The 11819-nt window shown below is 46.0% G+C and overlaps 2 protein-coding genes across 2 annotated transcripts in view; one reads left to right on the top strand and one right to left on the bottom strand.

Annotated features, from left to right (window-relative positions):
• Positions 1–803: 803 nt before the first annotated feature.
• Positions 804–2150, top strand: LOC109466586 (beta-3 adrenergic receptor-like). Its single transcript, XM_019764317.1, has 2 exons — positions 804–1194; positions 1459–2150. Exons 1-2 carry the CDS (start codon positions 804–806, stop codon positions 2148–2150), a joined length of 1083 nt encoding a protein of 360 aa, XP_019619876.1.
• A 6314-nt stretch (positions 2151–8464) lies between these two features.
• The window catches only part of LOC109466824 (ribosome-binding protein 1-like), a 9260-nt gene continuing 5905 nt past the window's right edge, over positions 8465–11819 (bottom strand). The window contains 2 exon segments of the mRNA XM_019764667.1: positions 8465–10235; positions 10238–10650. Of these exon segments, the coding sequence (XP_019620226.1) occupies positions 8913–10235; positions 10238–10650 (1736 nt within the window). The 3' untranslated portion in view covers positions 8465–8912.

The raw sequence follows: 11819 nt of genomic DNA on the forward strand, positions 1-11819 counted from the left end.
CATTCATTGATAACTGTAATGAAATTGCCGCAAATGTCAGAACAAGCACAGTAAACAGAGTTTATATATTTCCACTCCTGATGAAGGCAAGCGACGGAACTGAACATGCGAGATGCCGAAGTCATAAAATCTCTTCGTGACATTTCACCCAGTGAGACTCGTTTCATTTCATTTCATTTCATTTATTGGTGATGCCAAACAACGCATTACAAGTGGGAGCCAGGCAGCCAAAGGCTGGTGGCGGCTGCCACTGGTACATACAACACAACACAACACAACACAACACAGGACAAGTCAATACAATATACAGGACCTAACAACAAGTTACGAATATCAAAATAGCAAAACGCTTGCACCTTTCCAGCTGAGCACTCGTTATCGTGTGGCTCGTGGCGGTGAACAACCTTTCAGTACCACCACGAACCACTACAACAGAATCTATATATATATATGCCCTATGTGTATACTACAACATATATATATATAGACAGTCTCTACCTAGGGCACATCTGTAAGCTGACTCTGGTCTGTTATAGTCATTTTCTCCGGGGCCCTCTTCTCTTCTACGCAGTGCCTAAGTATAGCGTCCAGCTGCTTTGGTCGTTGGCAAGTTCCTCCAAGACAGCCCCAGTGCTCAGCTGTGTCAACGTCAAGAGCCTGTGAGTCCATATCGCAGACGTCTTTGAAAAGCGGCGGTGGCCACTGTGGTGCCTCCTGAGATCTACAACAACAGAATCTGCAACAACAGAATCTACAGCAACAAGAACAAACTGTGTGAACAAGGTGAAGAGCAGGCAAGAGATATGAATTTCTCCAACGAATCCTTCGTGACCAACGCGACGTCCGCTCCGGTGCCCTCTCCGACGTCCGCTCCGGTGCCCTCTCCGACGTCCGCTCCGGTGCCCTCTCCGACGTCCTCTCCAGCGGTGCCGGCCGTGATCGCCGCCGTAGCCGCGCTAACCATCGCCGGGAACCTTGTCGTCATCGTGGCGACCGCCAAGCGACAGACGTTCCCCGCCGCCAGTCGACTCTTCGTGTTCTCCATGGCTTGGTCGGACCTGTTCGTCGGCTTGACCTCCCCCTTCATGGTGGCGCCCGCTACGGCCGGGGAGTGGGTGTACTCGGACACGGCTGTCCAAACCTTCGGCGTCATCGGAATGTCCTCCACAACGATAACTTACTCTTCTCTCGCAGGTAACAATTACATCTTCCTCTCAAATGATGCTACGATCTGTTGAACCTTTTAACTATAACTAGTGGTGTTCAGCTCACTTAGTTATTTCAGTACTTCATTCTTCAACTATAATTTCTGATTCAAAATCACTTTCGGCGTTGTCCTTCTCCGCTGGTTCAACCGCGAGATTTACATATCATCCTTCGGATATGATCATATTAATTAAAGGGTTTCTTTATACATTGCTGCAAATCTTGTGATCTATCTCTCTCTTTTGTCATTAGGTCTGAACCTAGACCGATACCATGCTGTGCTGAACAACGGAGAGGGCGTCTCTCACAAGAACGCCCGAATCTTTCTGATCTCGACTTGGGCTGGGATTTACGCTTTCTACATCTTCTGTGAAGCCTACGCGGTGCCCTTCGATTTCGACCGGATCATGGCCCTGCCGACGTGTGACCTAAAGGCCCACATATGGTTCACCACAGTGACGATGGTCATCATGAGCGTCGCTCTGGTCGTGACGACGTATTGTGTCGTCCGAGTCTTAAAGGCAGTGTGTACTCCACCTCAGCCACCGGCTGCTCCAGTTATCCACATCAACATGAACGGGCCCGCCGGGGTTCCACCTCAGAACGCTAATAACCCCGAACAACAGCCTCCAGCGGCACCACACTACCACGGTGAGGGCTCGTGTGTTAAAGCTGTGCTGATCTTGACTCTAGCGCAAACAGCATTGCCGCTCCCGTTCTTCTGTACCTTAGTCGCACATCATGTGGGATATGAACTGCCAACCGCCCTGTTTTGGACAATGTGGGTAGCGTTGTCCAACAACTTTCTGGACGTCGTCGTGCACAGTGCGTTTCACAAATCGTTCCGTAAATCTGTAGTTGAGATAGCGAGGTCCACCGTCTCTGGTTTGTACAACGTGTGCTACAGCAGAAACGGGGTAAACGTGGACCAACAAGGAACATAGAATGAGTAAAGAGACTCTTACCTTCCTCGGGGCAATTCTGACTGGTTCACATTGCATTGCAGCACAGGTGTCGCTGCTACAGATGCATTCCCAAATGTACAATATTTACATATCTACACATATGCGTGATTGGATTACAGGGAAATGTACCTACAATGCGTTCCCAAACGTGCAGATGTTTGATAAAGGGTGGTCAGTTATTTAACAGTTACCAGTCATAATTGCCCCGAGGAAGGTAACAGACGGTCACCGAAACGTCGGCTGAATAAAGACTTGGTTGTGTAAAAAGAGTCTCTTTACTCTGTGTCTTACCAACCTGATGAAACTATTCACGGAAGGAACATAGAAATTAGCTCTATTGTAAAATAATTTCATTGACATTGCAGTTTATGCAAACAAACAAACAAAATGTAGTTTATTGCCTCCGATCTAGGAAGGAGAGTCTCAAGCTCCATCCGGACGAGGGTTTTGTTATGTTTACTGAAGGAAAACATATTGTTTTTGCTCTGTTTCCTCTTCTTCTTCTGCTCCAAACAAATAAGGTCAATGACCTGAACCAGATGTCTGTCACCATAGTAACTAGTGTTGGGTTACATCAATTGTATAGTAGGAGGGATTTAGACTCCTGTCTGACCATAATGATATATGAATGTGTTTGAGTAAGAATTAATAGAGCAGACCATATGCTAAGGTAAACATTATATATGCATTATATATGCTTTGAAAATGTTACCTCTCTAGTTTTGATTTGTGTTTGTTTGTATGTATAAAGTATAACTGTTTGAATTTCGGTGTGGGTAGCTATTTGTTGTGGAGATTTCAAGAACTGTCGACTGTCCATTAATCATGTAATTGATATGATATTTCTCGCCATGTAGTGTTACTGCCTTACTATAAACATTGCTTGTTAATGTTATGTCTGATATTGTCAGCAGTCGTTTAGTATCAAACAAACAGTCAAGTTCTCCGAACCAAGGTAAAAATAAAAATGGTAGTTCTATACAACGCCGTCTGGCAACTTTTTTTTTTCATTTTTCATTGTCTTGCCTTCCCTAGTTTTTACCAGGCAAGGATCATAATTATGGGTTCACCACACCACGAAGTGGTGGTGAACCCATATTGCTTTTTCTGATGTTTCTTCTTCTTCTCCTCCTTCTCCTCCTGCCATTTTTTAAATGGATTCAGCTTCTTCATTTTAGGGCCTAAGGTCCTGAAATTTGGTATGGAGGTACAGTGGGCAAATACCCCTAGGCGTTTTTTAAATTTTTGTGATACAGGCTTTTAGAATGGTTTTATTTGAGTTTTTTGGCTGTGTTATAGCAAATGTATTACTGTGTTAGTGTGCCGTGTTTACCACGTCTGGGCATGAGTCATCACAATGGAATGCAGGGCATCAACCAATAGGCATGCAGCTTTCCTCTATACTTCTTGCTGATTGGCTGTTGGGATTTAACTTGATTAACACCTGCACAGAGCATTTCCACCTGCACAGAGCATTTCTTGCTGATTGGCTGTTGGGATTTAACTTGATTAACACCTGCACAGAGCATTTCCATACTGACAGTATGTCTTTATTCAAGTGTTTTGGTAGGTATTTCAAGCTTTTCTGCTCCAGCATTGGAATGCGGGGCATGAACGTTTTTTTTTATTTTGAAAATCAACAGTTTGCATTATGCAATTAAAAACCCTAACCAATAAAGTAGGGAATAGCTATCCAACTGTTGTTTTAGTTGTATGTTACTTCATATTATAGTTATATCAATGTAAATCATTGTTTTCCCTTGTGTTTCTCATTCTTTCCCTGCCATGTCGTAAAATGTGGTGAACCCATCGCTGTATTTGCTCCAAAGCAAATTTGGCCTTTCTAGTATTACTTTCTAGTTTTGTTCTCAAAGTTATGTCGTGTTTGAGAATCTTCCGGTGAGTACAAAGCTCCGTGTTTAGCGATTTTAGACGAGTGGCATCGTTTTCCGCTTTTGTATTCGTTTTAAGATAGCTCTCTTAAAACGAATTTGCTGCTATGTTCTGTCTATCCTCTCCAAATGAGGGCTGAATCGACGGCAAAGTCGAATCGGGTGCTGAATCGAGTGCTGCAAATCGAGTGCTGCGAATCGAGTTGCTGAATCGAGTGGCTAACTGCAGGTTGGTCAAAATTGAATGCATCAACCCCCTGAAACTATTACTGTAAATACGTATAGAACTTGACATGTTCTTAACGTTATGTCTATATATACCCAATACACATATACAAAACCTCTCTCTGAACATCTTTCCTTCACAGGTGGAAGCGATTCCCCTTCTACGAGTTCTATAAACCCGCTGTCACGGTTCTCGTTATGTTGTTTTGTTCCAAATGACGTAGCCCCTAGCGACACCCAGCGGTTTCGAACATAGCTGCATGAGCCCTTGGTTACCGACACAAAGTGAAAATCTGTCCCTCTTAGACCCTGTCAGACGATATAAAAACACCCGACGTTCCGTCTCTAAACATCACGGAGTCTCAGCAGTATGCAGCAGACCACAGGCGCCACAGTATCTAAGAGCACGTCTAGTTCAGGAGGTGTAACGGTAGTAGAGCAGCAGTCGGATGCCGCCCGGCCAGGGAACACAGTCACGGTGGTCAACCTCGGCGGTGGGGATGCAGATTCTTCAGGGAAAGACGTTCAGTTTCTGCGGCTGTACAGCAACTTATGGTTTGTGATGCACCATATTTTATAGAATTTATTATCAGAAGAATGTAGTCAACAGAATCTTCAAAGAATAGCCATCTTTACAGAACTTTATTGACACGACAATTACTATTTTAGATTGTTTAATATGACGTTTTATACTGTTTGCTGTTTATGTAATGTCCCCATGTCAATTCAGCCTCTGGCTGCCATTTTTGGGCCAGTGTTGTTGTGTTTTTAATGCAAATAAACCATTGATATATATATAGAATTTATTATCAGAAGAAAGTAGTCAACAGAATCTTCAAAGAATAGCCATCTTTACAGAACTTTATTGACACAACAACAGTATACAACGACTTTCGTGAGGTCCTTAACTAGACGTACAGACAGATACATGGGCACAACAAAATTGACCTACGTACAAGATAATAACGATCTTTCCCACTAACCTCTGCTTGGAGAGTACCAAAATTCCTTTGAAATACTCACAGTTTCCATATACATGTCTCCGCAGGTACGGGCAGATGGTTACGCTGCCCAGGCTACAGGGCAGGCACGCGGGAGCCCGCCATGCTTCCTCCTCCGCTACACCGTGTACCCCGCCCGGGCCCCGGCCGATCCTCTGCCGTCTTCCCGTCTCAACTCCGCCGTCCGTCGGTAAAAGCGCTGTCCTACCCTCGGCGTCAACTCCACACGGGAAGCACACAGGCAGTACCAGAGACACCGGGCTCTTTTCTCCACTCTTTACTTCAACTCCTACTCAGGCCCAATCTACAAACCAGAGTCTATCTGTCTTATCCTCGGCGTCAACCCCACATGGGACGCACGTACATGTAAGCAGCACCAGAGACACCGGACTCTTTTCTCCACTCTTTACTTCAACTCCTACTCAGGCCCAACCTACAAACCAGAGTCTACCCGATCTAGGCCCGTCTACCCACGTTCTGGGCACCACAACGTCTTCAAGGGCGACGTCGACGTCGGAAGAACGTCACTTCGTGTTCACGACGTCGACGCACCTCACTGTGCCTTTATACGGACCGCACAGTAGCGGTTTGGCCTCTACTACACCAACAGGAAGGCAGCCGACTGTGTTAGCGCCTCCGTCTTATGTAGGTAAAGCGCTGACTCATGCAGCTGAGAGAGTGTTCACAACGATCGCGTCTCACACCTTGCCCAAACCGTCCTGCTGTACAACTCCACACAACATCACAGGACCGACGGCCTCATCAGGTAGTTCTTCTATATTGGAAAATGAAGGCAAACCGCGGAATTCTGAGGGAAAAGAGACGGTTCTACCATCAAGATGTCTAGTTGGGCCCAGGAGGTGTCTGGCTACAGAATTTGGACAGCAAAAACTTGGTACTATAAACCAGGCCTCAAATGACGACGGAAAGGTCGACGACAAATGCTCGGTGCTTCCCGGCACGCCTCGCGCAATCTCGTTCCCATGTCAACGCGACTCGTGCCCATCTCCAATCGGTGAAGGTTGTCCGTGGAGTAGTGTCCCTGTGGTTACATCAGTCGGTCCAAGCCCAGTTTTCGTCACCAGTCCTTGTCTACGTACCGTGCGTAAACCCAACTCCGCGCCTGCCATCCCGGCGTATCTAACCAAGTCTCCAGAAGACCAACCCCACACGCACTCCCCTGTATATCTCCTGTCGAACAAACCGTGTTCAGCTCAACACCACCGCCTGCTGCACCCCTGTACCAAACCAAAAGCCAGCGTTAAACCACTCGTCCGGATGCGAGCGACTGTTCCACAGCAAGAGAGTACTGTTTACACTGTCCAACTCTTTCCTAAATCCAACCAGGCCACCGCCTATCTACCCAACGTACCGGAAACCGTGAAGGTAGGGAAGACAGCAGGAGTTACTGCTAAACTTTTATCGGGGAAGCCAGGAGGTTATCTCCAACCTAATTGTGCTAACAAAGCCACTGTTCTCTTGTCTCCCACTGGTCCGAATCGGAGGCCGTGTGCGGGTAGAACGCGTCCTCAGTGCATCACACCAGGCAGCAAGAGGGACGACATCCGTACCAAAACTGAGATACAGTCGACAGATTTTGACCCATCAGTGTTTCTGGTAGCTTCGCCATCTATAGAGAACGGGGTTTGCAGGAAAGAGTCCATGGCCATCTCAGGAGCACCCTTCAAATCTCACTCACCGCACCATGCCACGAAAGATCATTACCCCAATGTCCCTTTCAACTCTACCTCTAAAGACTTTGATAGCATATCAAGCTATGGTCGACAATGCAAAGGTGCGACACAGATATACGGGTTCTCTCTTGCTCCCATTCCACAACCGGAAGGATATCCCGTCATTTGCCCGCACTGTGGCAGGGACCTTACTGGGGAGAGACTCGAGATCACCCCCACTGCTGACCCCGTCAGCTGGTACGACAAAACCTGCTACATCTGCCAACAAAACCCTTATAAGGCTAGATGTTCCAAGTAATGTTAAAGCTGCAATATGTAGCACTGGGATGATACAGAAAGTTACTTTTTTGGTTATTTCTTTACAAAGTAAGAAACAATTTTACTCTATTGCACCTCTTGTGGGCTGCTTTAGTGCCAACCATGTCATAAAGGTCAGAAATGTGAGTTAATTACACAAATATGTTGAATTATTGTGGAAGTAAATTACAACCACACTAGCATTTAGTCAAATAAAATATTTCAACTTTTGGTGCAAACAAAATTTACATAATGCCCCTTTAACGAACGAACGAACAAACGAGTGAGTTTTTTTAGATAATTCATAGTCTATTTATGACTAGCTTTTCAGTACTAGTTGCCCAAGAGCGCTAGCCTTACCACATGACCCCAATTTTACAAATCTATCAACAATGCATTGTGTACTTTGCGACGAAGCATTCCACAGATGAATTTAGTGACGTAAAATTGTAAGTTATGCATATTTGATTTCATTCTATCAGCCACACGATTTATTGCGTGCTGACATTCTCTAGTGTATTTTAGAAAGTCTCTAATGTATTTTCCTCGTTGCTGAATAAACGTACAGTTGATGTTCCAAACTGTGTGCCAGCGTCCGTGAATAGTTTCATCAGGTTGGTAAGGCACTGAGTAAAGAGCCTCTTTTTACACAACCAAGTCTTTTATTCAGCCGACGTTTCGGTGACCGTCTGTCACCTTCCTCAGGGCAATTCTGACTGGTTCACATTGCTAAATTCACATTGGTTAATATTGTACATTTGGGAATGCATCTGTAGCAGCGAAACCTGTGCTGCAATGCAATGTGAACCCTGAGGAAGGTGACAGACGGTCACCAAAACGTCGGCTGAATAAAAGACTTGGTTGTGTAAAAAGAGTCTCTTTACTCTGTGTGCCAGCGTCTTTCTGAAGGCCACAAACTAGCCAGCCAGACCGACATTCTATATGATCTAGAAAAGTTAGGAACGTTACATACACTTTTGAAGTTATACTTTCCTCAAATGTCGACGTCAGTGTAAGAGATTGTAGTGTGAAGCTTACAAAGTTTTTCAAAGCCAGAAATCAACATTTTCAAGCTAGCAAGTGCGTGATATTTTCCTCCATATAAATGGCTCTACTTTTATGAAAATAGACTATTTAGCCTGACAATCGCAAGAGAAAAATTGACAAAAATACAACAACTGAAATAAATGGCAGACAGTAGATTTATTGGTTTGTAACGTAGTGTCCAATGATGTCAAAGTAGTCACGTCAAGACTGAGATAAACAGATTCTCGATACGTCACTAGTATGTTTGACACATTTCTCATATGTGACTTTAGTGTGAAGATTCAAGTATTCTCAGTCGTTCCGGTTTAGCTTATTGAATCACCGAACGTATCTATTTTAGTTTCAATAAAATGTGCAGGTGTAATGATATAAATGATCGTGAAGAAACTTTAAAAAAGTTTCTTACCAAATGTTCAACGATTCCTCATTGTTTTAGAAAAAAAGTTTCTAATGCTTTATATATGGCCTATATCGTATGTGTCTGACAGAGTGCTCAAATGTATTGTAAAATACGATAAATGTTCTGTTGTGTAACTTTTGTGTTAGCGGGTGGTTCTGTAGTCTGCCATCTCCTTTTTAACACCTTCAGCCCCAAGCAGGCCGGGGCTGGCGTCTGCCGTAGTAACCCTGGGGCCTTGTGCGCGGACGTCTGCCGAAAGTGCCCTCGGGCCTTGTGCCCTGGCGTCTGCCGAAAGTGCCCTGGCGTCTGCCGAAAGTGCCCTGGGGCCTTGTGCGCGGGCGTCTGCCGAAGGTGCCCTCGGGCCTCGTGCGCTGGGGTCTGCCGAAAGTGCCCTCGGGCCTTGTGCCCTGGCGTCTGCCGAAAGTGCCCTGGCGTCTGCCGAAGGTGCCTTGGCGTCTGCCGAAAGTGCCCTGAGGCCTTGTGCGCGGACGTCTGCCGAAGGTGCCCTCGGGCCTGGTGCGCTGGCGTCTGCCGCCAAACTCAGGGCCTCTGCCTCGGCGTCCAGCCACCCCAGTCGTCGGTTCCCTCACCCGCGGTGTCCTCTGGCGCTGACGCCTGCCAGTAAATCCTCCGGGGCCCCTGTCTTGACGTCCAGCCTGACCCCTTCTGCCTCCTCTTCCTCTTCCTCCACCGAATTGCGGGGGCTGTGGTCTGCCGAAAGCGCCCGTGGGTCTCATCTGCTGGCGTCTGCCTTGGCGACCAGCCTTCCCCCGACCGAATCCCCATCCCTGAGCCATTCCTGTTGGCTGGAGTCCTTGTAGTGTGGCTCCGGCCCGCATTCTCTCCCTTCTTCTGGCACTTCGGGGTTTCGCGGGAGCTTCCTCTTCGCCCTGGGGCGTCTCCATGGCTTTTCGTTCCTTCTTCTTCTTCCTCTGGACCGTTTCCTCCTCATCTGCTTTTCCTTTATTCCTATTTCTTCGTTTCCCTGTATCGGCTCCACCCTTGTTCCTATTTCGCCTCTTGCCTTGCTCTTCAGCGACCTCTTCAACAAAACCTTCTTCCTCTTCGACCGGTCCTTTATTCCTATTTCTTCGTTTTCCTGTATCGGCTCCACCCTTGTTCCTATTTCGCCTCTTGCTTGGCTTTTCAGCGACCTCTTCAATAAAACCTTCTTCCTCTTCGACCGGTCTTTCTTCTTCTTCAGGGTTATCCAGAGCCCCGAGTCCTGTCTGCGTGCCATACTCCAACTCTTCGACATTCTCAGCTGCCTCGCTCAGATTATCAGCTACTTCTTGCAGCATATCATAATCGTCCGCAATCTCCATCTCTTTGTTATCGAGTTGTTCTTGCAGCAGGTCCTGTTCTTCCTGTTCCTCCATTTGTCGTTCTTGCAGCTCAGCTAGCTCCTCTGCAACACTTTGTTCTTCTTCTTCCAAATATTCTTCTTCTGGCAAGGCCTCTTCTTCAGTTTCCATATATGGTTCCTCGCCAATGTAGTCTTCAGTTGGTTCTTCCTCTGCCTCAGCTGGCGATTCTTCTTCTTCGGCTTCTTTGGTGGCTCTTCACCTTCCGGTTCCTCTTCGCCACCTTTTCCTCCCTTTCTTCCTCCTTTTCCTGGCTTTCCTTCTTTATTCCCTCCTTTTCCTGGCTTTTCTCTTTTATCCCCTCCTTTTCCTGGCTTTCCTTCTTTGTTCCCTCCTTTTCCTGGCTTATTCCTTTTATTCCCTCCTCCTTTTCCTGGCCTGTCTTTTTTATTCCCTCCTTTTCCTGGCTTATTTCCTTTATTCCCTCCTTTTCCTGGCTTATTTCTTTTATTATTCCTTGCTCTCCTTTTGATCCTTTTCTTCCCGGCGGCGTGTGAATCCGATCGTTCAGTACCAGATGATTCATGGTTTGGTGAAATCTCCAAGGGATGGTCTTCAGCTGTAACACAAGGAGGAAAAAATGTAATCAACATCTTCTCAATTTTGTTCGAGATGAATGCAGCTGCAGATGTGCTGTTAACTTGACAGTACTAAGGGGACCAACTTAACCAAGATATCATCTTTAAAAAGTGTTCTTTAAAGCTGATTGGTGAGGCCCAAGCCCTATTTTTGTTGATGTTGTCCTTGCTTTACGTCTATTTTTCCGCTAGACGCTAGAGGTCTCTTTCCCTCACCCCAAGGTTTTTGAAGTGCCAAGAAAACCTCGAGTAAAGACGTGTTTGAATAATAATTCGTGGTAAAGACACAGCACAACAATACAATATAACATGCGTTACATTGGCGCAATACATACCGAATGAATGAATGAATGGATTTTATTTACGTGTCTTGTACTGTAGTTAGCGAGAAATATTCAAGACAAGTGATCAAGTAATCTTTCATCACATGCATGAAAAGAAACCTACAGTGGGTGTCACTGGAAGACAGAAGAAAAATGTCCAGACTATGCATGATGTACAAAATGACTAATAGACTGGTATCCCAGCCCAGAAGAGAACAACAAATAGCCATGCAGTACCAGAGTTATCAACCAACGATTAAGGTGTTCACAAATTCATTCTTTCCTAGACCTATCGCAGAGTGGAACTCACTGTCACCAAGTACAGTAGGGGCATTATCATTAGATAGCTCTAAACATTGTTCAGAGTTAAATGTTCAAGGGTTAGGTGTAACACGTCGTTCTATTCGGTGAAATGTAGCCAGCTGCCGCCGCGCCACGCATCTGCAAAGCTGGTGTGTTACGCCGAAGGCGGTTATACCGATCGTCTGTACAGACACAGAAGCTGGTGTGTTACGCCAAAGGGTGGTTATACCGGCTATACAGATACAGAAGCTGGTGTGTTACGCCGAAGGGCGGTTATACCGGCTATACAGATACAGAAGCTGATGTGTTACGCCGAAGAGCGGTTATACCGGCTATACAGACACTGGTGTGTTACACTGAAGGGCGGTTATACTGGCTATACAGATATAGAAGCTGGTGTGTTACACTGAAGGGCGGTTATACTGGCTATACAGATACAGAAGCTGGTGTGTTACGCCGAAGGGCGGTTATACCGGCTATACAGATACAGATACAGCGGAAGTGTACTTACTGTAGTTAGTCAG

This window comes from Branchiostoma belcheri, unplaced genomic scaffold (assembly GCF_001625305.1).
Source record: "Branchiostoma belcheri isolate BF01 breed outbred unplaced genomic scaffold, Haploidv18h27 scaffold17, whole genome shotgun sequence".
NCBI classification, from domain to species: domain Eukaryota; kingdom Metazoa; phylum Chordata; class Leptocardii; order Amphioxiformes; family Branchiostomatidae; genus Branchiostoma; species Branchiostoma belcheri.

Coding starts and splice junctions, on each gene's coding strand:
- LOC109466586 (XM_019764317.1), top strand. CDS start 804: ATGAATTTCTCCAACGAATCCTTCGTGACCAACGCGACGTCCGCTCCG. Junction 1,195..1,458: donor AACTTACTCTTCTCTCGCAG/GTAACAATTACA, acceptor TTTTGTCATTAG/GTCTGAACCTAGACCGATAC.